The sequence below is a fragment of the Pyxicephalus adspersus genome, chromosome 3 (genome assembly GCF_032062135.1).
Source record: "Pyxicephalus adspersus chromosome 3, UCB_Pads_2.0, whole genome shotgun sequence".
In the NCBI taxonomy this organism is placed as follows: domain Eukaryota; kingdom Metazoa; phylum Chordata; class Amphibia; order Anura; family Pyxicephalidae; genus Pyxicephalus; species Pyxicephalus adspersus.
This window is the reverse complement of record NC_092860.1, coordinates 77198579-77225952: the sequence shown is the minus strand read 5'-3', so window position 1 is coordinate 77225952 and position 27374 is coordinate 77198579. Positions and strand designations below refer to the sequence as shown.

Sequence of the window (27374 nt, the reverse complement as noted above, 5' to 3'; positions counted from 1 at the left end):
ATCTGATCTATACAGAATATATGTGTATAGGAAATAAGAGAAGAAATGTGATGTACATAGAAGTGTGTAAGGAGAGGAGGAGGGGATCTGATCTACATGGGAGGAGAAGGAGAGTAGGAGGGAAGAGGGAATCTGCTCTACATGGAAGGAATATATGGGAGGAGACACGGGAGGAGTGAACTTTGAATGCAATTTGAAACTAAGAAACAAGTGCACATGAAAACAGAGCAGCATAGGAGGCAATGCCAGATCTCAGTGTGGTCATCGTGCTGCCATAGTCTAGGTGTCCTGCAGTGAGTTTACATAGGGGATAATGATCGGATTTAAAGCACAGCACTGCTAGAGTTTCCAAGCTTTCCCTGGGACTTCCTGACTCTAAATATACTCCTCTTAGCTGGAAGATTATCGGATGTTTGTTCAGATCGGACATACTGGTTTATAAGATTGGAGGGAATACATACAACACATCTTCAGGGATTGATCATCAGGCTGAATTTTCAGGTAATCCATGGTTGTATCATTGTGCCTATAGGACTGGTGCTATGCATGGTGTGTGATTATTACAGCAGGGCTAGCCTGGTGTTCATTGTTTATTACAAAAATAAAAATATTGTTTTTTTTACTTATTCTGTTTATAAACACAAATGACATGTGATAATATGTCAGATGATATGTAGACAGGTTACATTCTGATATGCCTTGATCTGTAATTAGTCCTGAGTTGATCTGACATTTGGCTGATAAAGGCACACTATAAAAATAGATTTGACATAGTCTTGTTTGTAATCATTGCAGTTACATCAGCTGTAATGGGAATGTTGTATGATGTCTCCTGTAGTGACTCAATGTGCCTAGGAAAATAATCAGCCTGCTATGTTCCAGCTATTATTGGCCATGGTGACTTGATGTGGGAATGGAGTGTTTATCTAGATCAGATTGTACTCCATGTGCTGTAGGCTGTGGAATGCTGTCTGAGTAGCCTAAAGTCTCTGCTAGTAGGACAATGTCAGCACTGGAATTTATTTGTTCTCTTCTATATTTAGACAATGTATCCGCGTCATAGTGATGAGAACTCGGCCATGGTCACTGGGGACTGGGTGACCACTGGAATTCTCAATACGTGCGCTCTTCTGGTTTCATCTGCTGGCTCCCTAAGTGTCTGTTAACAAAATTGAAATAGTTCGAAAATGTTTAGATTTATTTGGATAATAGTAAATGCTAGAATATAGAACATGGATTAAAATGTAAACTGCCTTGTTATAAATTAAATTTATAAGTTTATTGGGTCATGCATTCCCAGCAATAAAAATGGTTTCTAGGCCACATCAAAGGTTTGGCATTGAATATTTACATGGTCAAATAGAATATAAGGCTTATTTAATGGTGATTTTTCAGCTAACATGATGAGAATTTTTCAGATGATCTGATAAATATGTTGGTGACTGAGCACATTTATTTGGATTATTGAAAATCTGGAGTGTTTGCAAGAGTTTTCTAGGGTGCAGGTTATCCATTCATTTTCTTATATTGTGATCATAATATAGTTTGCATAGGGAGCTCTGTGGTATGCAATGGATTGAATCTATAGAAAGCTGTACCCTGTGTGAAAGCTGAAAATTATCTGGGAAAACATGAATAGGTTCTGCCACCTTTAAACTGTTTAGTCTACTCTAGAAAAATTGCCAGTCCTAACATCATTTAGTTTTGTAGAAGGGGCCTCCTAATTCTAAAAATACTAGGTTATTAGCCGTTAGATTTATTATTATCTAATGAATATATCCGATCATTCGTGCAGATATTGAAATCAGAGCAAAGTATCCCAATGAAATCCAGATTTTCACATGTGTTGAGACTTTTGGTGCAGTAATGCCAATTGATTGGTATGTCTGCCGAGCAGTTAGCATTTTCAGAGGCTTGAGATCAGTAATGGCAGTCTACCTATTTATTTCCTTTAGGTAACTGGTACATGGACTGGCATATTTCTATCGCTAGTGAACTATAAAGAGACAACCTCTGTTAAAGAATGACTTCTGTCTAGTGAGTGATTGACGGGGGTCAGGCCTTTTTGAAGTAACCTTAGAATGGTCTTTGTAAATGCATGTATATTCTGCATTCCATTTCCAGGGCAGATGGACATTTCTTCCAGTTTAAATGATTGGCTGAAGACCCTCAGGATGACATCGGATTAGTCCTAAGTGTGATTATTAGAAAGAATTAATCTTCGTGATCTCTTGAAAATGTGTAATAAGGTCTTATGGTATCTTTTTAATGTTCATTGCATATAAAAATAAAATAGAGAACACTATACGTCCAAGTAATTATTATCATAGCACTCGAGAGAGTTCTGCAGAACAATGTACATTTATAATGCCATCCTATCAATGTAGTGGGCTCATTGCACAATTTTTATCACTAGTACAAATAGGTTGCTGGGCTAAATAATATTCATGTTCTTGCCCAGCAACGTTCTGTTGCATAAGCATGCCTACAGTATTTATTATGTAAACACTTCCCAGTTTCTGGTAATATGAACATTTTATTAGATTGCTTTTATTAGATTGCTTTTATTCTTATAAACTGTATAAAAATAAATTGAAATTGGAGTGTCAGAAAAGGCCCCCTGGTATTCCATTGAATAGTGCCACCTAGTGGCTGAATCGTTACAACTACTACTGAACTGTTTGCTTTTTATTTCAGTGTAACCTATAACTCAGATTAACTAACTATGGTATGATTTCTTTTGTGTGTTGATAAGTAAGAGTATCTAGCTTGTATTACACATATTTATTGTATTATTTATGTATGCGTACTTCATGTAAAAAAAAAAATACTTGTGAGTAGTGAGGTCATACTTTTTATATATAAGCAAACATTGTTGTGACTGTGATATATTTTAGGAATGTTGTTACTCTTTGGGAGCAAACAATGTCCCATGACTCAGTTACAACATGCTTTATGATGAATTCATATCTGTCATTAAAATAACTACACAACTGGATATTAGGATAGTTACAACACCCTGGTCTATATAATTAAGCAGAAAAAAATTGTCCAATCATGTTTTAGTTTACTGAAGTCACAGTATTAATCAAAGGTTTCTATAGGTTACTTGCTTGCTTTTTGTACTATTGAATTAGTTTCAGCTTATGGCATATGTTGCCTAATGGTCACTTATAACGTATTGGGTTATATTAATAAGCCTCACATCTTATGCAAAGCATGAAATTAAACTCTTTTCTATTTTATATCTACTTATTTAATTGTCATTTAGATTGATAGACATTTTAGAATACAAATCAAGATCATCTTCTTATGGATGTTAAAACCATATATTGCTTAAATATTTTATCATGATGCCCTCATATTGCTTCTCTGGAGAAGCCTGGTGTGACTGTGGCTCACGTTTTTGCAGCGAAGGAATAATTCAGTAAGGGATAAACCGTGATGTTGCAGTAGTGGCTATTCTTGGATGCGTCATGAGACGTGAAACCAATCCAATGCAAACCTAATCAAGACTAAATCCTTTAATATTGTGCATCCTACAAGTTTCAAAGGGGTTAGGAGTGGATGAAGCAAGTGATGTTTTCACATGGTCCATGAATGTTTCATATGCTTTCCTTATATAGTGTACTGTAAGCTTCTATTGCTGTTACTCGAAAAAATTGATGGTTATCTTGAGCTTAATATTGTCATCTGATCCCATAAAGTTATGTCCTTTGATAGTCATACTGATCCTCAATAGTTTGAGCCAGTGACAAGGAATATATATAAATGCACATGAGAAAAGTCAAAACCTTTGATTGGCATATTCCTGGTAATAGACTAAGATATTAAAGTAAGAGGGTTGGCATGAGAGCCAGTTGACTTGCATTTTTAGAAGTAGAATGAAGATCCTTACTTCATTGGTTTGCCTTGAAACCCTTGCAGTGTTCTCTCCAGCCCCATTTAGTTGGGCGCACCACCCAGCACTTTTCAGTAATCACCCGGCTGTTTTTGGGTAGTGCCAAAGAGTTGGTTCACATTACAGGGGCTGCCATCCGCCTATAATTTTTTCTTACCCAGTTAAAAAAAAAAAATCTGGTTTGAACAATGCCTTGGTATCAGTAGTATGTAGTTTTAATGATGTCTAACAACTTCATAATGGCAAACTTATTTTTCAAAGCCCTAAAGAAGAGAGAACTTATTTGTCCCTGAAACATGTTAGCTTGTTATTAACCATCATCCACCAATTTTACTTAAATAAAGTTGATGCTGGACAAAATAAACTTCAGAATCCCAAATCAGCCTACCAAAGGGTACCAAAGGAGACCTTAGGCATAAAAGCAGCTAACCTGAGGGCCATACTATTGAGATCCCATGAATACTTCAAGGCTTTAGAATTTCAGCAATTCATTATCTTGTGTCTATATGAATTAGTAACATCAATGCAACTTTTATGTATTGAGGGTTGCATTTTTTTTTCTCTCTTTTATGTGTGGTGCTCCAAAACATAAAGCTTAATCAAACAGTCACGCATCTCCTTTAAATACATCACAGCAAATGTACGTCTTCAGTAAATGGAAAAGAAAAATGCGATGTTCAGTGTAAATAATTAATTCTTTGCTTGCCTACAAAATATAAGTGGCAGAAGAAAGCCATGCATTTATTAGAAGTGGGGAAATACATCCAAGGGTAGTTTTGAAGTGCCGCCCCCAGCAGATGCTTGTATTTTGGGCCGTGGCAGCCCCTTGCTGTGCTCTGGTAGCGCATATGATCAGAATCTGTTCAGCTATTCTGGCAACAGCTGACAATCACTTCTCTAGTGCAGAGCAGGCACTTCAATGTTTTATGACCCATCTGCCAGCATGTCCCTAATTAATAAAGAAAGTCTGTGTTAGAGGAGGTAAAGAGCAACTGCCCTCCTCCAATACACGCACAGTCCGTGTGTGTGTATAGTCCATGATATGAAAAATAGCATATGATGAGGGGTCTCCTTGCTCTCCAATCAATGGCGAGGGGTCTCCTTGCTCCCCAATCAATGGTGAGGGGTCTCCTTGCTCCCCAATCAATGGTGAGGGGTCTCCTTGCTCCCCAAGCTATGGTGAGGGCTCTCCTTGTTCTCCAAGCTGCTCTCTAGCACCAATATTGATGCTTTGCACTAACAAGAGTTAACAAACCTGAGACTGCTACATGCAGTTTGGCTACATGGCCAATATTCTTTGGGTATATCTTTATATGTTCTGTGTGTGTGTGTGTGTATATGTATATGTATATATATATATATATATATATATATATATATATATATATAATGCCATGTCAAATACCATTTATTTATAGCAAGTGATAATAAAAGATAATTATCATTTTTAAAGCATACTGAAATTCTTGGGATGGACAAGGCTTTCAGCCAAATTATCATTGTCAGGTTTGACGTTAGAGAACCAGTTTTCTTTTTTCTTTTCCTCTGATGACGTACATATTGTACAAGTGTCAGACAAATAAAAAGATCCCTTCCCAGCCTTACAAAGGACTGTAACATTCTGATATGTCTGCTTTTTGCAGCTATTTAAAGATCCTCCCTTTTTCTAACAGGCATTGCCACATTTGTTTGCAAAATACCACAAGTGTTCACATGCTATTTTACCAGGTGTCACTGTTTGGTGACAAACTAATAAGGTGTTCCAGTAACTGTCATCAGTCACACTGGTGCTGTTGTAATGAAATAACAATGAAGATCCTCAGAATAATATTTATCTAAGGACCAGTAAACACATTAGCTGGTAATTCTTTAAAACTTTTACTTGGGTGTTCTACTTGTATGCATGAAAGTTGAGTATTAGCTGATTTAACCCTGCTCATCATTATTTATTTCCAATGTGCTCCTCTGGTGTGCTCTGTTCACCTCCTGATTGGCTGCTAAATGTAAGTGGTGGCCTCATTTAACGAATAATAACGAATTTGGGAACACATCCTCTCATTTCTTGTACTGTCTACAAGATGGGGAAGTAAAAGGAAATCTCCCAATGGCAAAAAAATGAGTAGATTAGGGGAGTGATTTTTACACTCCTCTACTTTACCCAAATGCAAAGAATGGCTTTAGATATATTTAGAACATTTACTTACAACAGATGATATAACTACAACTGGGTTGCAGAGACCTCACGTTGTGGGTTATTCAGTTCTAAATCAGTTTGCCCTGTCCTTAGGTACCCCCAAAACATCTTATTTGTCTCCCTCCTTCTCCAGAAAAACCTATATTGAGTAAAATATGAAGGCTTCCATTGCTGGCTGCCGTCTATCAATACAAATAGCCTGGCTGTTTCTGTCATCAGGCTAAGCTAATAACCCAAAACCAGGCTGTAAATTAAAACACAAAATTGAATTAAAATCTGCCATCTGTATATTTGTTCCTGGATTCCAGATCTGTATTAAAGCTACACAACAGAAATTTTAAAGAAAACGTGAAAAATAGGATGCTCCATTTTTTTAAGTACCGGTATATGTTTCTTTTAATCAGTGCAATGTACTGTTATTACTTCAATTGTTACATCTTAGGAAAATTGTGACAACATGACCTGGTGGGCACTCCGGGGACTGGTTTGTGGAACATATGTTTAGGTCAGTGGTCCTCGACCTTGGTTCAAGACACCATACCGATGCATTTTTCAGTTCCCTTCAGACCTGTTTCAAATTATTCACACTTCAAGCTATTGTCAACATTTCTTGGTTTATTGATTTTAATTGGAGAATATGAATGGGGATGTTGCATGGGCATTTCATATTTAGGTGGCAACAATCTAGAAGATCATACCTATCGTGTATGTGTGTATGTGTATATATATATATATATATATATATATATATATATAATGAAAAAATGATATATATATATTTTATTTTTGGTGCCTGGTGTATGTGTTGCCCAATTTCCATATCATTAACCTCACATTGTGATCCCAATTAGCGATTCTCTGTTCTATTTCACTACTCTAAATACATTAACAAGGCTCCCTCCCTGTTAAAGGCATTTTCTGTTTCATTGCCTTTTGTCAAATTATGTTTTCTGATATTGCTTTGACACCCAAGTCCCATTGCTCTATCCTGTCAGCCTGGGTCTAGTTGACAAATGAAAATGGTTTTTGAATGCTGCCACAATGATTTTCCTCCTGTCTAGACAGAATTTTGTCGATGAAGGTATACAAACTGCTTACCTCAGCAGAAAAGGAAATATTTCTTAGTACACACTGTTCGTTAGTTGTGGGTGGCTTTAAAGGTCCATTCATGTGTGTACCTGCATGAGTGACGAATGATTGTGCTATTGTTTTGTAAGTGTTTGTGCAGGTGTGCTCACCTATGACTCTAGACTTTTTTGCAATAGAGATTAAACACTTATTGTGAAATGGTAGAGTTCATCCACAATTCTTTTTTCATGCACATTTTATATTATGAGAGTTAACATTTTTTTGTGTGCAAGAGAAAAAGTAATGCACTTATCTTTTCTAACCTATAATTTTTTGTGAACTTTATATTACATTTTTGGGCTTGGATATAGTTTATGCTATTATCTATGGTCACTGACAGATACCAAGTGGAAAAACAAGTTCCTTGTACTCTTTTCACAAGTCAGTTGTTTGCAAACAAATTCCCAGAAAACCTTGTATATGGGAACTTTTCATTACCTGGTGTGGGAACCTTTTATAACATCAAACCTTAACATGATCGAAGCTGTGCAGAGTGCTCCATGTTCATGTGTATTTGCTTCTCCAGGCAATGGTAATGTAAAGTTTATTACTCCATCTTTTACAGTCCTACATGAAAGGCTTCCTTCCTTTTGTAAAGATCAGAAGAAAGCAAGAACTATTTGTACCATTTCCACTGTATTTGTCATAAGGTGTTCATAGCTAGTCACACCTTAGTATAGTATTTGCATATTTCACAATGAGAAGGAAGTTAGTTCTTGATAACCAGGGTTGCCTAATTCGTAATACTAATACATGTTTTTTATTATTTGTAGTTTTATCTTTGCATTTTATCAAGGGAACATATTATTTACTTGAGATATAGAGATTTGTATTAAACAGTTATTGACCTTGTATTGCAAATTGTGTTTCAGGAGTAAAATAGAGTTAAAAAATCTTTGAGTAGATGATCCCACTGGATAATTGTATCTTATTAGTATCCTCACCATTTCTCATAATGTTATAGTTAATGATTTGATAGTGTATTTGGCAGTAATTTAGGTTTGTTGGTTAATAGTAAACTTAGGCCAACCTTAGGCATTCACATGATTGTCATTCTGCAAACCAAATGGCAAAGCTTTTGTAGTAGAAACTGCTATGTTTAAAGCTGCATACACAGGTGCAATTATAGTCGTTGGAAATGATCTTTCACAATCCTTTCCATTTTTTCATACAGCACCATTCTGCTCTAAAAAGAGCGGAGGGGGAGAATGATGAAGTGGCATCCCGCTGCGTGCTCTCCCCCTTCACTTCTATTACGATCGTTCATCGTTCGTGGATCCGCAAGGACGGTCATTCGGACGTTGGGCGCTGTACACACGCCAGATTCTCGTCCCATATCGGCCCTGAGCCAATTATCGGGTGAGAACCATTGAACGTGTGTACGTAGCTTTAGGAGTGAGAGATATTTATTGACTTGAATTGTTCCCAAACATACAATCACAAAACCTCTATCTTCTTTTAAAAGGACTCGTATTGCATGCTGTCTTATTTTGTACAAGATGGCACAGTGTTTGAAACCCAGAAATATTTTAAAGAGAAACACTGCAAGCCTATTTAAAGATCACCCACTAACTTTTATCATGTCCATGGTCTCGCCCCGTGTAATTGATGTTTGCCTCCTATCGGCATTACAATAGGTCCTCAGAACAACTGGGGGATTTACTTACATTACTAGATTCCAGCAAAAAGACTGAAATAGCCTGGCTTTTATTTAGCTGTATTGAGACAGCAAAGAATAGAGCTAAACTGGGTTTGGAGAGCCACAACACATTGCTGAAATATGTCTACCCAAAAAAATCTATTTGATTTTAAAGGAAAATAACAGAATATGCATTTAGATTTTAGATGGCACATTTGGTTCTATAATGACTACATCTGCTCATGCCGGATTATATATAAACATTTACGAGAAATACAAAGTGCCCATTTGGTCTCTATATTTTGTTTCTTAACTAAGCATGTCTAAGAAATATAATATTTAACTTGTAGGTTCCTTGAACAACAAGACGATTTTTCAAGAACTCTGACTAAATGGTTTTCAAGGATGTCAAAGTTGCAGTGTCCAACTTTTGGTTTCAAGATTGGCTTTACTCAAGTAATCCATCTAACAGCTACCTAAAACACAATGTAGGGCAGATTCTATATTTATATATCTGTTTTTTTTTTACTATTGTATCAGCTGAGTGCCAATAAGGGGCTTCTAATCCTATTATTAACTACTAAGCTCTTTAGCTTCATGTTACATAGGCTCAATGCAAATATTGTCACCAACAGCACACAGAAAAGAATGTGGAGGGTTCAATGTTTTAGATATATATAACCTAAAACACCTGATATGGTTAGTTTGCCATTTACTGCTCTTCTTTGAAAGTGTTTTAAGAAGACATGACAGTTTTATCCTGAACCTTGATGCCTGTGCATAAGACACGTAATACTAAGTGACATAGCCTAGGCTGTGATATTCATATAGTCACGCAAGTGTAGTATGCCCTAAGGCTTGCAGTCATTTAAGAGAACTGACCTTTTCTATAGTCAGGACAGGCTTTCATACGCAGCTATTTTATTTGCCACTAAAGATTTTAACTTCACTTAAGAAAAGTTTTTTATCCCTATAGTCACCTAATTACATATTTTTAGGTATTAGTGTTATATGCTATTCATTTTGAGAATGATCTGACTATTGTTAAGCAAATTCTATGCATTTTTTTTCTCAAAGCATTTTTTGTTCCACTGTCACTGAAAATGATCATGAAAGATTGTTTCAAAGGATATACATTTGATAGCTGTACATGGCTAAATAGCAAATCATGTACTCCGTGTTTGATATTCTAACATCTTGGTAAACAATTATGCAGAATAGTTGCGGTAGCAAGTCTTTCTTGGCATCTTCAGAAATGTACCTTTAATACAAAAACAAATATTTTATTTTAAATAAAATACTTTTTAAAGCAATTCGTCCAATCTGATTAAAAGGCAGACAAAGATTTAATTGCTCCCATTCCACTGGTTTTCTAATCCAGTAAAGAATGTCCCAATTCTTATTTTTCCAGTTATGTAGCTGGCTGTGAACCTTTGTGTCCAGCCGAAAAGGAACAGTTGGACCCGTTATATCATGGTACATGTCTGCTCGGCTAAGCTGTGCCATGTGTACTATTGAAATATCCCTGTTTTTTTTTTTTTCTTTTGCAGCCCCCCCAATCCACAGCTGAACAAATTTACAAAGCATGGTCCTGTTGTCTTTATATGACTATGAATCCTCCTATTTTAATGCAAATATTCTATTGTGCAGAAGAAAAAAATTATTAGCAGAGGTTAGGGCCTTGGCAACTAATATCTGTATGTGTTTTGGACTTCAGATCTTTGTCATTGTTTACTTGCTGAACTATTTCATTCTTCAGTTGATTGAATGCTTCTTTTGTTTCAATGGGCAGTATGAGCTATATGTGTGAGTGGTGCGTTTTGTTCCAAAGAATCTGGCTAATAACTTAATAGTGTCTTTCCACCAGTGCTCTCTGAGACATTCTTTGTTGAGAAATAGCCTGTGCAGATGGGAGGAAGGCACTTAACTGCAGGCTGTCACTTCACTCCTTGTTCTTGAGATCAGATGTCTGCACATTCTGTTGGTATTGTTCACAATCCAAAATTAGCTTCTTTTAAAAACCAACTTCATAAAATCAGGTGGGAGGTTGATGCCTTTTTTGGTTTTATAAATGTGCTGGAGTTGTAATGATGTCATGTTCTGGAGAAGAATCAAAAGAAATATTTGTGACAGTCTTATCATTTATACATAAACATGTATAATGGCAAGTTCCATGATCATGATCAATGGCAAGACATGATCATGGCAAGTTCTCAATTGTAGTAAATCTAGTGGATCAGATTTAACAATTTACTCCTACTGATACCGAAAGAGGATCTGTTGACTTGTTAAGCATCCATTAACATCTGGAAAACCAATCTCAAGCTCTAATACGACTTGAGAATTTGAGCTTTTTTGATCAGTATGTTTGCTTGGAATTATCTAATAATACAATGCTGCATAAATACTTCTAGAGTTTGTCAAGGTTGTTTATATACAGTTCAAATATTTTCTTAGAACCTTTATTGAGTAATAATATATTGTGATTGTAATCGCATATGTTTTTTTTTTTTTTTTTTTACAGGAGAGAATGCCACAAACCCCTTCCTTGGTAGCCATGTTTGACAGCAGTACTTATAACCGTAACGTGTATCATTCCAAAGAGGAGAGCACTGCCGACCTGTATTTCCAAGATAACAACTTGCTATCTGGCTCTCTCGAAGCACTCATCCAACACTTGGTGCCCAGTGTTGATTACTATCCGGATGTAAGTTGAAGGGAACCAAAAATAAATCTGTTGTCGGTTTTGCACTTTTACACAGTGTACTGCTTGAATAGGAAGCTTTTTCAGTACAGGAAGCAAGAAGATAGCTTATCTATGTTACACTAAAGTCAGGCTGGCAAATAGATAACAAATGCCAAGAAAGGGGGCTTTAGCTTTGCAAGCTCTGCTTAATGGAAAGATTACAGAAAGCTGGTCACCTAATTGTGTAATATATAAACAGCGTGGGAGAAAAAAAATATCAAACTGTATGGGTGACAGACGATAAATGGCAATGTGGTCAACATTTCTGCAATGGCCAGAAGATATGTTAATGGATTTTTTTAAACATTATTTTTTTTAACAAAATGAGTATTACAATACATACATTTTGTTTAACCCTTTTACCTACATATTTTGTAAAGGTTGAGCAAAGAATGAAATGTGTATTAGTGTTGCATTTTACATATTAGTAGGTACTGCTAATGATATACTTGGCACTGCTGATATACTGTAAATGAAAGCTAAATGATTACTGCTACATCAATTACAACATTACAGTTCTAATCTTAGAACATATGTATGGACAAATTTATTAATTATGTAGCTAAATCTGTCGGCATATGGCTGTATAATTAAAACTTTGTTCACACTGATAAGGGAGGGTGGGGGGATTTCGGCATTCTTATTTTTGCTTACTTACAAGAATGACTCTGATACTGACTTGAATAGCTCAATGTATCAAAGTGAAAAGTGTGTAATATGCACTCTGATACTTTAGAATAAAAGCCCAGGCTCCTTACCATTAAGTTGTCTTCATCCTGCAAATGTATGTAACAGGTTATGTAATTTAGCTTGGTTGATATAGCTGATTTTATATATTCACTTACATCTTACTACATTTTGACACACTGCCCTGTAGTATAACCTTTTTATGATTCAGATTGCCTATGACCATTGTGTTCTCTTGCAGTACAAAATATATAACAACTTTTTTCACTTTTTCTTTTTCTCTGCAGAGAACATACATCTTTACTTTTCTTCTCAGCTCTCGACTCTTCATGCATCCATTTGAGTTAATGGCTAAAGTCTGTCAAGTTTGTATTGAACAGCAGAGACTAAATGAGCAAGGCACTGATAAGGTATGTTACCCCTCAGTCTCATGAAGGTTAAACAGTACCCTGTTGTAGTTTATATCTTACATTCCAGCTGATTCTCTGCAGTTTATTCTACTGATTTGGGAGACAAGGCTGTATAGTTTCTGCTGAAACCTCCTCTTCTTAATCAGATGGTGGAAGTGATTAAAAGCACACAGGGACATGAGCTGATTGTCCCCACTGGTTTATTTAGCTTGGTTTAAACAACTCTCCTGGTTAACTCATATTGATATGATGGAGAGTAATCATAGGAAACAAATGATCTGTATTTCTTTGCTTGCATATACATGAATTTTAGATTTTCATTTGTGAATTGACATCTCATTCTTATAAACAATCTAAGGTTATCTAACACTGAATTGTTTGCATGTCTTGCCTCTCTCTTTTCATACCTGTTTTTCCTTTTGTTGCAATCCATTTGGAACTCAATGAGAAAGAGTAATCATTTAGATGAGTCGTTTTATTAGGTTTTTTTTAGTTTCCTGAAGGTAGTCTTCAATTGTTCTTCCACAGAGCCACATCAGAAAAATTGCACCTAAAATCCTTCAGTTGCTAACAGAATGGACCGAGACCTTTCCTTATGATTTTAGAGATGAGAGAATGATGAGAAATCTAAAGGACACAGCTCATCGCATCACTCATGGAGATGAGGTAAAGTGCTTTTCCCTTTTTTCTTTCTATGCAGCTATTTATACTGAGGTCGTTTACAGAAAAACATGTCTACTTTCATGCATATGACAACTCTTCTGTAGCTTGAGCTTTATGGAGCATTTGGTCCAGCTCATTGGCTTAGACTTCATATTTAAATTTAAGCAGAGCATTTTCCAAACTAACTAAATGTAAGTGTCTCTGCCCAATTACACAGTGTACTATGTACTCTGTAAGTGCCTAATGTGATCAAAAGTGACAGATTCCCATTACCATTAGTTCTTTGCAGCTACACACCAGTATTTTACTAAAAGTAGTGGATACACGTGTATTTTCCTTATACTAGCTGTGTGCAGCTCAGAAGACTGGACACTAATATCCTGTTAGACAAATGAGAATAGCTTGGCAAGGTCTGTTTTTTTGTCTTGAACAATGCCTTTTAAAGCTACTACATGTCGCAGCACAGATTTGAATGCAATAAATATTACATGGTGCACAAGAGATGACTACATTGAGTTCACAGAAACCTTCCTAACCTTATGTCTATCATAGTGTACTGATTCCTCACATGACAATGATTGCTCACACAAGCTCCTTGTCTGATATACACGTAATATTTCCCTATTTTATTTTCATTATACTACTCTAGAAGACCTTTTTTGTTTTTGGAAAATCACAAGAATGACTGCACTTTTTCCATGGCTATTAGCAGTTCAGATGGGTTCATCTTGTGACCTTCTATAAAATAAACATTGACCTGGTCATTTGTCATAACCTAACTGATAGAAGTTAGTTTCTGATATTTTTTTTTCAAACAAATCTATATAGTGAATATTATTTTTTTTATATTGATGTGCTTTATAGGGAACAATTTATTATTGTCTGCCTCAATGAGGTTTCTGATATGCATATGCAACAGCTTTGCATGCTTAAGACAGTTTGGGTGGATGCCAAATAATATTCTAGCCAATTCTTTGAAAAAAGATGGAAAACAATTGACTTAATGTCACAATAAAGCTTACAAAGTACATGCAGATTGCAGAGCACTACTGATACCGTGCTATTTCCAGGCTGGGGTAACTTTTATAGTAGTAGCCTATTAACTCTAGGCTTTTTTGTATAGCAGTTAAACCTGTGTCACGGTATTGTTCCAATTGATGGATCTGTTGGGGAGGTTTCAGGTGACTTCATTCCACTTTACCATAACCAATATTACCTAACCAGTCATAAAAAATTTTGGTTATAGTTAAAATCTGCACATGTATGCCTTTCAAGCCATTGACTTACATTGGTAGTCTTATCACAGTATACACAATTAGTAGATGCAGTGTTTACTTAACGTGCAGCGTGTGTGGCCAATATAACCAACTGAGCCCATTATGAGATCACAAAAATAGATTTAAGGTCAAAACCATACGATTAGAATTTTGTTACGATACGATAAAGTTTGTAAGCAGAAAAAAACATTCAGCATTTTTTCTTTTAAATAACGTGAAGAGCACTGTGTAGTCTCTGAGCCTACTAGATGGTCCACTGATAGTTATTCACAGCTATTCCCAACACAAGACCTCAGTATTAGCATTTGTATGAATAGCGACACTTTGAATTCTGTCTGCTACAAATAGATGTCCCTGATGTCATTTGATATAAGGTTCAGCGGTGCAGGGAATTTAACGGTAACATACTGTGCTCCTCAATAAACAAAGTAAAATACAGAAAGATTACTAATCAAGTGCTACATTACCCCACAAATACTCAGCAGGGATCACCTAGCACCAAAGTCGGCGTACAATGCTATCTCAGCTCAGTGCATTCTTTTAATAGTTAACTAGAAGAACTATCAAGAGTATTCTTTCATGTAATTCTTTAAAAAATGTGTGAGCGGTTATGTTATGTACAAGGAATAGCTTATCAAAACAGCCTTTGTTTATTGGACATTTGAGGACAGAACTGACCCTGTGATCATAGCCCTGTACAGGCCAGTGTGGGATCAAACAGTATTAAGAGTGTTTGTGCTGGCAAATTCCACTACTAGGAACGGCTCATTGTCAAGGGTCTATTAATTGTGTCGGCACAAAAAAGCAGGACAGCAGCTAAGTAGCAAGACTTGCATAAGGTTGAAAGAACAGAAGTTTCTAGATGTGGGCAGACATTGCTGGGAATACAACAAAATACCTTTAGCGTGATTCATATTGGCATCGGCTGTTAGACTGTTTAGTGTAAGTTAACTCTGAATGTTGGATGGAAAAGTGATACGTTTACTACAACAGTTTTTTTTTTCTTTTTACTTTTCAAGGAGTTATTATACAGTCTGAAAATTAATAAGCTTTGCCCAATGTTCTTATTGTAGTCCTAGTCTAATGTTCCTACTATAGTCTAAGTTTATTGTTCCAATGAGTATGATTTTCCTGAAACTGGAGGACCTTTTTCTCATCTTTGTTAAAGATTTTTTTCTGATGATACATGTTTGATTTATTTGAATTCTAAAACATTACTAATTTTTCAGATGTACAGAAAAACTGTCCAGCAAATTATACAAAATCTTATCCGGAAATTAGCTGCTTTAAGCCAGTATGAGGAACTTATTGCCAAAATCAATGCCCAGTCTGCTGATCGTATGGCCATCCTAAAGAGCAAGCCACAGTCAATACAGAGGGATATCATCAGCATCTGTAGTGACCCCTATACTTTAGCTCAGCAGCTAACTCATATAGAGCTGGTAAGCAACAGGAGGAAAAAAAAGCTTTTTAAAGCATTAAAGCTAAATTGATGTATGGTGAATGTACTCATGCATTTACAACTTGCATTACAGGAGAGGCTAAGTTACATTGGACCAGAAGAGTTTGTACAAGCTTTTGTGCAGAAGGATCCATTAGACAACAATGAGGTAAAGTGCTTGGGGGGGTTTCTAATTTTAGGTTTATACTCTCATTGTCACAGATAGATTGCGCTAGAATAGGATAACAGAATGTTACTTAGTACATTTATGCCCTGTGGCCTAAAGAATTCATACTATCCTATTACGAGATACATAATGACATTTTCTGATAAAGCTATGAAAGTAAAAATCTATTTTGTACACATAGTATAATTTTATTAGGTGTTGCTGTATACCACTTCCTATTTTCTTACCGCTAATAGAAAACATATTGTTAGTTGTTTGAAAGGGAAAGTGTATATTTTTACTGATCACATATCTGACATAGCTTTTCCAATTTTTGGATTGCTTCTCCCTATTTGTGTTATTATATTTAATGTAGACATGTTAAACATCAGCCACACAGGGAATGTATTGTTCTCAGTGAGTCAGCCAACTCATAGACTCCAATGTAAAAAGTAGCAAAAAAGCACAATTATTGTGTAGCACTTCAAAGCAGAAGCTGGCAAATGCAGTGACAAAAATAAGGCTGTGCCCATGTAGATATATAATTACACCTCAAACAAAGAAACAAGGCTCATTATTAGCTGTAACACAAATATGATTAACAAACGTATAGATCTACCAATAGAATTGAAAATACTTTAAATGCTCTGCAGGTATTATGTAATGTAAAGGTAAAATAAGGATAGATTAGTTGCCTTGCCCATTTCCAAAATTGTAAACTACCCCGTCTGACCCTGGTTTTCAAACTTAGTGCTCAACTTTAAATGTTATGATTTTTTACATTTATCTAAATATATATCAATCATTTTATTATGAAACCTTTTCCACAACAGAGCTGTTACAGTGATCGTAAAAGGACTCGTAATTTGGAAGCCTATGTAGAGTGGTTTAATCGGCTAAGCTACCTTGTTGCGACTGAAATCTGCATGGTAAGAAATGAAGACAATAGCAGTCATTTATTTGTTAGACTTTAGGCTCTCTGTTAAGGTATTTTTATTGCTCTTAACCCACAGCCTGTTAAGAAGAAACACAGAGCCCGGATAATTGAGTTTTTTATTGACGTTGCTCGGGAATGTTTCAACATTGGAAATTTCAACTCTCTGATGGCGATTATTTGTAAGTTAAGTTAATAATAAATTTGAATATTGATAAATGTGTGAGTGTATGTATGTATATAATTTATATTGAGAAGAAAAAGTTCCCTTAGATATCTAAACTCTTATCTGTGCTTATCAGTTGGGCAATAAGGGAATTGCAATATAAAAAAAACTACTTCCTCTAACTGTTAACTGTTAACTTATTGATTTAACTAATCATGAACTCCCAAACACTAGATAACACAATGATTGTATGAATAAATGTCATGCCATGTGGAAGCTACTAAAAGGTTAAAACTTCACCAATAGACAATAGTAAAGCCAATGCCACATCCAATAGATCATTTTTATGTCTGTACCTGGTAAAAAAATCAGAACTTGATGGACAGAAATACAAATCCTAAAGGAGGTAAAACTGGTCTATTATATGTATTTCATCATTCATTTAGCTGTCTGCGTATGTTTTTTAGGTTTAATTTAGCTTTACATGTCCAAGTCAATTTAAAAAGATTTATTGACCCATGCTGGAGGGATTGCCTGTGCCACCTGTTGCACATTTAAGTGGATATTAGCTATGGGAATTATCTATTTGTCGACTTCCCAAGTATCAGGACTACTACATCCCATAAAGTATTTGTGTGTTGTGTGACTATATATATATATATATATATATATATATAAAACTCCTTGCTAAATGTAAATTTCTGTAACAGTTTACTTTTGGGACTTTACTGCTAAGAATGTGACCTAAAGAAATATACTTGCCGCACTAATATAAATCTTTTAAATATTTTAGTTCATGTGAATTCCTTTTTTTTAATAATACAAGCTTGGGGAAATCATGCTTTGAAACTTATTTACACTGTATTTTATGTTCTGCAGCTGGCATGAACATGAGCCCTGTGTCTCGGCTAAAGAAAACTTGGGCAAAAGTCAAGACTGCGAAGTTTGATATTCTTGAGGTATGTGAGGCTGCTATGATATGAAATGTAATTTATTACAAAGGAAATTAACATTTTCATTTAAAAAAGATTGATCCCAGTTGGAGAGTTTTTACCTTCTTGATATAAAAATTAAATTCTGAAGACTGCAAGAACTAAAGCTGGGGGATGGGAAAATCACAAGAATGGGAATGATTAGTTGTCATTATACTGCTGTAGGTTTAAAGTAACACCAATTAGAAGCATCATGTATATTTTCTTGAGTTTGATGGCCTGCCATTGAGGTTTTAGTTTAGGTTTATATCTAGTAAGTTGTATAAATAAAGGGCCACAAGTATTTTTATTTTTTTAAATGGGACACCATAAGTCTGCCATCAGCATGGCTTTTGTGCATTATAATTCTGTTTTATATAATATGTAATGTCATGTTTTGTCTAAAAAATATAATCATATAATTCTGTTCCAGCATCAAATGGATCCTTCCAGCAACTTCTACAATTATAGAACTGCTTTGCGTGGTGCAGCTCAAAGGTCTCTAACCGCCCACAGCAACAGGGAGAAGGTATGTTGTCCATACAACTTGGCAAACACTTGTAGAAGGACAGATGTTACTATTGTTTACACAATGGATTTAGACAAGAATACACACAGATGGCAGCTAATGGTAATAAAAGTACAAAAATCAATATTACCCTTTTTAGAGAGACTGCAGTTGATAACCAAAGCAAACTACAAAAATACCATATTGAAACTTCTTACATAGATTGCAGCTGTCAACTGGCGATTTTTAGCAGACTAGAGTAACTATTCTTTTTTTATTTTTATTTTTTTTAAATCAGAAACATTTTAACGTATTACATACAAGAATAACCATACACCATGTAATCCAGTTGGCCAATACAGGCCACATGAAGTTTTATGTTTGCTTGTACAAAAAAGCTGCTTAAATACATTACTTACAAAAATACCCCTAATGTATATTTTACAGATGAGTTGTTCGGAAATGTTTTAAAAAATAGACTTAAAATGAACCTTTATTCTGTAAAGACTAGCAAGTGTGTTACACTATATAGCACCCACTGTAAGGTGCCTAGTTTACCCTATTTATTGTACAGCGCTGCATAATATGTTGGCGCTTTATTAATCCCGTTTATTATTAATATTAACAATAACCCTCCAGTTAGGTACCTAAATCCCATGCATGGTCTAGTGGAATGTGTGTATAAAACCCTATGCAAGCACTGACTTTTACAAGTCAGTATTTGCATGGTATCTTGGATAGATAGTGGAATAAATCAGGGAAATATAGAAAAAGTAGGAGTAAAAATTATAGTATATTCTAGTACTATTATGGTATAGAACTTGCTCAAGCTGGCACAGGTTTACAGAAAGCTGTCTTCATTCTTGCTTTTTTCGACGTCATTGTTCAGCCAGGCGCAACACAGTTTAATTTAAAATGCCTAACCAGACTATATCTACCAAATAACTCATTAGACAAGCATGTGTATGCTGAAGAATAATCTATCTTTTAAAACATGTATTATTCAGAAGCTTCAATGAAGCATGTCAGTTATGCTACATTGGTTTAACAGCATCTTGCTGAAAATGAGCACTGCAAAACATTCTGAATTGCCTGAAAATGTAATTAAAAACTTCAGATTGCTTACTGTTTATAAGCTTTATGCAAGATCTCCATATGTAATTTCCTGCATATTAACTGCTAATCTGTTAACTCTCAATACCATTTGTGGGGAACCAATGTGTCTGTGGTTCACTCAGGTGCTAACTTTAGGACTAGCAGTAGACATAACAGGAAGATTCAAAGTTATATTCTTTGAATATTTAAATAATGTTTAAAGAAGATTCAATAAAACCTAAAAAGCATTATGGCATTCTAGGTGCAAAAATAATTACTGTATATACCCAAGTATAAGCTTACTTTTTCAGCACCCAAAATGTGCTGAAAAAGTCACCCTCGGCTTATACTCCAGTCAGGTGCAGAAAAGCACCCGATCCGGCAGCTGCATCCAGCGGTTTACGTCCCCTGATGACAATGTCATTAGGCTGCCGCGGAAATACGCTGGCCGCAACAGCTGGCTGGGGTACCCCGGAGTTATGGCGGCTACACGCTGGCTTAACTCTGGTGCCAAATTCAAAAGAGCAAATGGTAGTAAATACCGTTACAGTGCAATCTGTTTGTCATACAACATTGTATGACATCAAAATACTACTGAAAAACCCACTTACCTTGTCCTGCTGGTCCCACAGCTCCTCCGGACACGTCTTCTTTGTTCAGTGTTCAGCCGCCGAATGGAGAGAAGTTCTCCAGGGTTTCCCGGTGATGCTGGTGCGGGCGGGAGGAGGGGCGTGAAATTCAAATAATTTTGTATTGGACTCAATACAAAATAGCTGTATTGAGTCCAATACAAAGAGATCTTTAAAATATATATAAAATACATGTTTCGCTATTTGTTTTTTTATTTAAAGTTTTTTTTTTATTAAATTTCACTGAACTATGTCCAATATTATTAGTTATGCCTAAGAATTATAGGCCTACAATGTAAAACAAATTCCATTCAAAAAAAAATAACGCTTTTTGTGTGGAAATATGTATGAATAAACACTGATAAACACATTTTCTGACTAAATCTAATGTGAAAAATGTGTGAATGTATATTTAAAAAAAGACCCCATATACCCTATCATGCCCTATCAAAGACATACCCTATCAAAGTTTTTGGAAAAAAGAATGGTCTAGAAGAGAGTTTTTTAATCTTTCCAAAGAAAATATGTAGGGAAACTCTTCGCTTAGCCAATATTACATACTTAAACACTAAAGTTCTTTAACAGCCAGTTTGGTGACATCCCACAATTCCCCAATTTGCTGACATACTTGAACACTTTTGCTTTTATATTTATAAATAAAATATCCATCTTTAGTAAGTGAAGCTTGTAATTCCAAAAATGCTGTGTCGAATTCTTTCTGTGTTTTGGACAGCCGCCAAGCTGCTTGCTGTGCGGCATCCATTTAGGAGAGTAGCTCTTCAATATTTAAGCACATTTATGCCTTGCTGTCATTTTTCATAGACGTTACAATTACAGCAGACGTGTTGCGACTGTTAGAACATTTCTACCTGTGCTATTACTGCAGTAAATGTGTTACTCTCTTCTATAAGCTATTTGCATGCCTTTAGTCTAAATAAAAAAAAACTGTATAAAACATGGAGATTTGTTGATAATAATTACTATGGATCTTACTATTTTGTTATATAGATTGTGATCCCATTCTGCAGTCTGCTGATCAAGGACATCTACTTTCTAAATGAGGGTTGTACCAGCCGTCTTCCTAATGGACATGTCAATTTTGAAGTAAGTAAACTGCCTGTTTAGGACTAAGCTAGTTTTCAATCTGTGAGACTGACAATAAACTCACTGTCTATACATTGGGGTTTATTTGTTAAACATGTTGGTAGAACAGAAGTAGAAAACGGAGTTGTGGCCAGTAGTAGCCAATTGAGTTTTCATAATCACTGGAAAAATTAAGTGAGACTTCTGATGATCTGGGCATCAACATCAGTTTATTTTTTTATTGCATCCCCTAAAATTTTACTAAAACTGCCCTATTGTTTTACTGAATAAAACATGATGTAACTCACTATAATAACCTATAGCAAGCAATCATATTTCACCTTACTAAATTAAGCAAGACTATAAAAGGTGACTTCAGATTGATTTGCACTGGGTAACCGCAGTTAGTTGTATCCCTACTGCCAAAACTTCGTGCTTCTAGTGTTGAACATCAGTATTCCTATGCAAAATTTTATGGGAGCAAATGTTGTTCTTTGCCATAGGTGCACCACATTTTGAAAAGATATACTTATGTAATCAGATAAATTAATTGCTTCAAACAGGGTTTTGTGATCTGGTAATGTATCGGAAGTTGTCCTGTTTTGTTTTAGTGTCTCAAGGCTCTTTAAATAATTCAATTAAAATTCTTCTGTAATTTTCCCAATTATTTAAAGATCACTGTGACAGTTTAGTTATGTAAAATTGTAGCTCGTTCCCCTATGTTTTCTTTCATATAGGTTTACTAATGCATATTTTTTTCCAATCTCTTAGAAATTCTGGGAGTTGGCAAAGCAAGTCACCGAGTTCATGGCTTGGAAACAAGTTGAGTGTCCATTTGAAAAAGATCGGAAGATCCTACATTATGTTCTGACGGCTCCAATATTCAGTGAAGACGGTAAGAATCTTATCTATTACAATATAAATAATAAAGACAGCAGGTACCTAAAAAAACAACTACAGTAAACAGAAATTGGTTATCATGTATTTTTATGCCAATTTATCTAAAGCAATCTAGTCCCTACAGTAAGTTTGGGAAAGCTTTTAAATTAATTATTCTGTTGGCTTAAATGGATGGTGTAAATGAATAATTATTTTTTTTTATTATATTATATTCCTAACAATATTATGTTATTAGGTTTATATTTAGTGCTTTATCGGAGTTATGCATATTTTCTAACCAAAGTTTGCTTTCACTTCATTCTGCAGCACTGTACCTGGCCTCCTATGAAAATGAGAGTCCTGAAAATCATATTGAGAAGGACAGATGGAAAAGTCTGAGGTGTGTGTCAGGGTCCATACCAACCCCAAAGCCTATGTGTATTTCTGCCACACTGGATAGTCATATTCAAAAATCTTTTTGCAAAATCCAGTGACCATTTTCATTGAGTAGCCAGATAACTGAGCCTCTGTGTTATTTTTAACCTATTTGTATGTTTTTTTTCTTAAATTTTATTGCTTGGTGTCCACTGTCTTTTATATGTTAGTTTTCCCATGTTACATATTTGATACATTAAATTATAAGTTCTTTGCTTACTGGGTTGAGTTTTCTATTGCGGTGCCACTATGTGGATGAGCTCATTATGGTAGCCTGTTATTTAGAACTTGTTTTTTATAATCCTTGACATTTTGAAAGTGTGGTTCACCATGAGATAAACCAACAATTAAATTTTCCTAGGCAATTTGCACTTTTAGTTCAAAATAGAGCAATATTAAGACCATTTTATGTGGCAACATTCATATATCCCTGAAGTTATTTAAGGGTTTTACAACAGGGACGTCTAACTCTAGTCCTGAATGGCCTGAATCCACAGACATTATATGAAGTATTGGCATGTTTGTGGCCCAGAAAGACTGGAGTTGGACGGCCCTGTTATAAAGACTACAACATTAGGAGCTGGTACACAAACAATGAGTGGGAACACTCCCAGGTGAAGTCAGAAACTATAATATCTCACTGTGGAGCTATCTACGACATTGAATTTGGTTGACAATCAGTTCTTGGCTTGCTAACTGTAACTAAAATATTGCTTTTAAGATGACTTACCGTTCCAAAGGAAAATATTAATGTTAAATGCCTTCAATGAATCCAGCAATTTTCTGACCTCTGCGCTCCATGGTAGTTGTGGTGAAATTACACCAGCAGTGGTACCACATAGAATTACGATGAATTTGTGTCAAACTCTCAATACTGAAATAAGTAATGTAAGCAGCCTAGGAATCAAGGAACAACTTTTTCAAGATTCTATTTAATAAATGGACTTGGTCCACAGCAACAAATCAGTCAACTTCTATATGACCTATAATAAAAATGGAGTTGATAATAGATTTTATATAATCTAGAATCCTACAAGCAGTGACGGTGCTTGTGTATGTCTATGACTTGAGGATTCACTACTGAAGATTTATTGTTGTCTGTTATATCTTGTTTTATTTCCTTGTTTGTTTTTTCCAGGTCAGCACTATTGGGCAGAGCCTAATGTATGAAGTTTCTGCCATGAAATGGCCATTATTTATGGACACATTTGCACTGAGTGGGATTTGACTGATTGGAGCATGTCAGGCGTTTCTCCAGCACAGCAGACGTGAATCATTGCAGCTTGAGGGCAGACAAGCAAATTAAATGAATTTCCAGTGACTGGGCTCTGGTGCCTGTTTAGAACAAACAATTATGGCAATTTCACAGTCTTCCGTATTTTCAGCTTTACATCTTCAGTTGCGTATAGATTCCTTACTGGATTCTACCTCCTGCTTATCAATCCAACCCAGCTGTCGCCCCTACACAATAAGAACATAGTAACTGTGAGTGCTGTAGAAGAGGAGGAGAAGACACGAAAAACAAAAATTGTTAAAAACTTAAAATCTCTCGCTGGCCGGAGTCCTCACCCATAAATGCTGAACAGATTTGTTTCTAAACAAGTTTACTGCTGGATAGTAAACAGATAACTGTGAACTATTGGAAACTGTTAATAAATAATATTATTTCAAAACGCCATTGCCTTTGTTCCAGATCTTGACCAATGTCTGGAATGTAGGCAATCACAGAGCACAGTAAATGTGTCAATAGACTGTTACCTTGTTAATCTATTTACAGTCTTATGTACTCTTTCTTTGTATTGTCTTTTTATCATATTCATGTTGGTTGTGTTTTGATGACTTTCCTTTATTTATTACACCCAGCTCTGTCCAACGTAGCTCAGAGCAAGTTGTGCACTGAACATACTACTCAAGCATACCTATCTTCCCCTCTCCTGTTTTACCTGGTATCAGTATTCAATTAGAAGTACTGTTTACCAAAAAAAAACCCTTTTCCATTTTCTTCTACAAACAACCTATAGGTGTAAACCTTGTCCGGCACATCAATTGTGTACAGGAGTTGCAACATGTGCTTTTTTACAACAGGTAAATCCATTAAAGCAGTCAAAACTGTATTTTATCATATTAAAAAAAAAAAAAGTCTATATCACTGTAGACTGAAAAAGCTGTGAGATAATAACAATAATGTTTTTTTTCAGACACATATCTGTATTACTGTTTCATTATGGAATAGTCCTCCATCTTCTGTTTCCACTAAGCCACTAAAGTGTGTTTCCGTTCTATACCACAGACTCATAGACCAATTTACCTCATTGTCCCTTATCCTACAAATAGGAAAAAGTTAGTGCTTGACACTTCTGAAACAATGCAACACATTTTAGTTGACCAACGGAGGGCTTATTTCTGCATGTATTGTATAGAAACATGGTGGAAAGTGAAAGTGCTAGTAAAAATAAGACAGGTGTGGTATGTATGTACACTACTGTATTTTTCAAGAATATTAAAAGTCATGCAGGTGTTAAACAGATGAGCATGCAAAGGCATATAGATGCTTATTACACAGTAGATGCTTACTATTCCATATGAAATGTGATGATATTCCTTATAAATCCAACTTGGGTTTATCTGAAGTCATAGGTGATGACTTCTTCATTTGCAGTTAACCTTTTATAAGATTGATACAAAAATGCCAGAACTGTAGAAACAAAAATAGTCTTGCAAATTCTAGTTCTTATTGATTGTTTTGATAGCCACCAGCGATGGGCATGGAAGGAAGCATTTGATCCTCAAAAGGGACCTAGCTGTTCACAGGCGGATGTTTTACTCTCTAAGCAAACACTGAGCACCATATAGCAATGGTAGAGATTTTTATCCTTGTGACTGGCACAAATTTCATTCTTCTGATCACAAAAACCATCACCATGAAATGATAACCCATGTTTCCTATTGAGTTGGTAATTATGCTCAGTAGTTAGGATTTTCCTATCATGGTGGAATTTATTTTGTGTTACTGAAGCTACTGATTTGCATCTTCCATAAATGAGTCTTTTGCATACAAAAATGTGTTACAAATGACTTGCTGCAAGCATTAGTTTCCTTGCAGGTCTAGTATAAATGTCTGTTTGGCTAACATTACACAAATAGATTTTCTGTTCATGTAAACCTTCATGTATGTAGAATAACAGCAAAGAATAATATATAAGCTTAATTTCAACATAATTATACTGAACAATTTGTGTATGGTCTGTTATATTACAATATTTATTTTGACAGAATTAATAGAAATGCTACACACTGTTTATTGATATCTTATAATTTAAGTATTTGTATAGGCAGAAAAATAACATGATGGCCAATCACCCATGTAACACGTTTTTCTAAAACATTTAAAAGGGATTAACATACTCAATTAGTGGCAAATCCAGTGACTGCCATAGCTAGAAAATGATATGCTCATTGCTATTCCTAAGACATTTGTCAGAATTTCCATAATCAATTTCGGAGACATTTTCACACACATGAAAACTGCAGGGAAATGAATATTCTGACAAGCAGCTGTTCCGACAAGACATTAGACACCTCCCCACTACTTTGCATGAATACATTTTTGCAGGTCCCTTGAGGAAAAGGACATTCTGTGTCCTAAATTGAAGATCAAAACCGCATTCAGTTTGGTTGGTTATATAGTTGTGCAGCCATTTTGCAGAAACCTACAAAATTTTCATCCAAAAAAATATTGGACACCAAGGATCACTGTGTAAAACTTTTGTAAAAACGCAGTGTAAATATATAGCACTTTCTTCTGCTAGCTATTTTTATTCACACCCCTAAAAACAATGTAGTATGTTATTCTAGATTATAGGCATGTTGGCTGTACATAGGAAGAGAACTTTATAAAAAAAAAAAAAGCTGCATTTGACTGTTAGGCATGTATATAAGTGTGAATGGTCGGACACTTGTGTTGAATATTCTTATTTTATACATATTTCCCTGCATACATGCAGTGTTATTTTTCACTTTAGAACTAGATTGTAGGGACATAAAGTGACATGTATTCAATGTAGCCTTTAAAAAAAAACAAAAAAAAACACAGAGGCGCCATATGTTCATAACCATTCCAAAATTCAAAGCTTCCGAAGTCAATCATTGTTTGGGGGAAACCCTATACAGTGAAAGATGTATATTTTTCTAATTAGTGGTACAGAACCATGGGGCATGAAACATTGTCTTTTTTTCTTTAAATATAATATGTCCAGCTACTCCAATAAACAGGTACTGTAGTGATGGGGCATTCCAAAAATATGGAAAGCGGACCTCTACTTGTAGCTGAAAGGTGTACATACAACTGTAATGTTTTTTGACTTGCTTATAAGATGCATTTCTAATTTATGTAGTTGAAATTAAACTGTACATACAAGTAAA

General features: G+C 35.3%; 1 protein-coding gene across 4 annotated transcripts; it reads left to right on the top strand.

The window, feature by feature from the left end:
- The first annotated feature begins 209 nt into the window (after window positions 1-209).
- On the top strand, window positions 210-27374 carry RASGEF1B (RasGEF domain family member 1B). Of its 4 annotated transcripts, none has more exons than XM_072405301.1 (15): window positions 210-501; window positions 9213-9350; window positions 11387-11569; window positions 12583-12705; window positions 13234-13371; window positions 15875-16087; window positions 16181-16255; window positions 17086-17181; window positions 17266-17368; window positions 18232-18311; window positions 18757-18852; window positions 21564-21659; window positions 22410-22533; window positions 22845-22917; window positions 24091-27374. In XM_072405301.1, exons 2-15 carry the CDS (start codon window positions 9255-9257, stop codon window positions 24113-24115), a joined length of 1521 nt encoding a protein of 506 aa, XP_072261402.1. In that variant the 5' UTR covers window positions 210-501; window positions 9213-9254; the 3' UTR covers window positions 24116-27374. The 4 variants fall into 4 exon arrangements, with proteins under 4 accessions (XP_072261402.1, XP_072261404.1, XP_072261405.1 ...); XM_072405302.1 differs by lacking the exon at window positions 210-501 and adding an exon at window positions 8437-8582; XM_072405303.1 differs by lacking the exon at window positions 9213-9350.

What these genes read in the sequence shown, in the direction of transcription:
- RASGEF1B (XM_072405301.1), top strand. Translation starts at nt 9,255, where the DNA reads ATGGTTTTCAAGGATGTCAAAGTTGCAGTGTCCAACTTTTGGTTTCAA. An exon ending in GTGTTGATTACTATCCGGAT is followed by an intron (nt 11,570 to 12,582) that starts GTAAGTTGAAGG and finishes TTTTCTCTGCAG; the next exon opens with AGAACATACATCTTTACTTT. An exon ending in ATGGACATGTCAATTTTGAA is followed by an intron (nt 21,660 to 22,409) that starts GTAAGTAAACTG and finishes CCAATCTCTTAG; the next exon opens with AAATTCTGGGAGTTGGCAAA.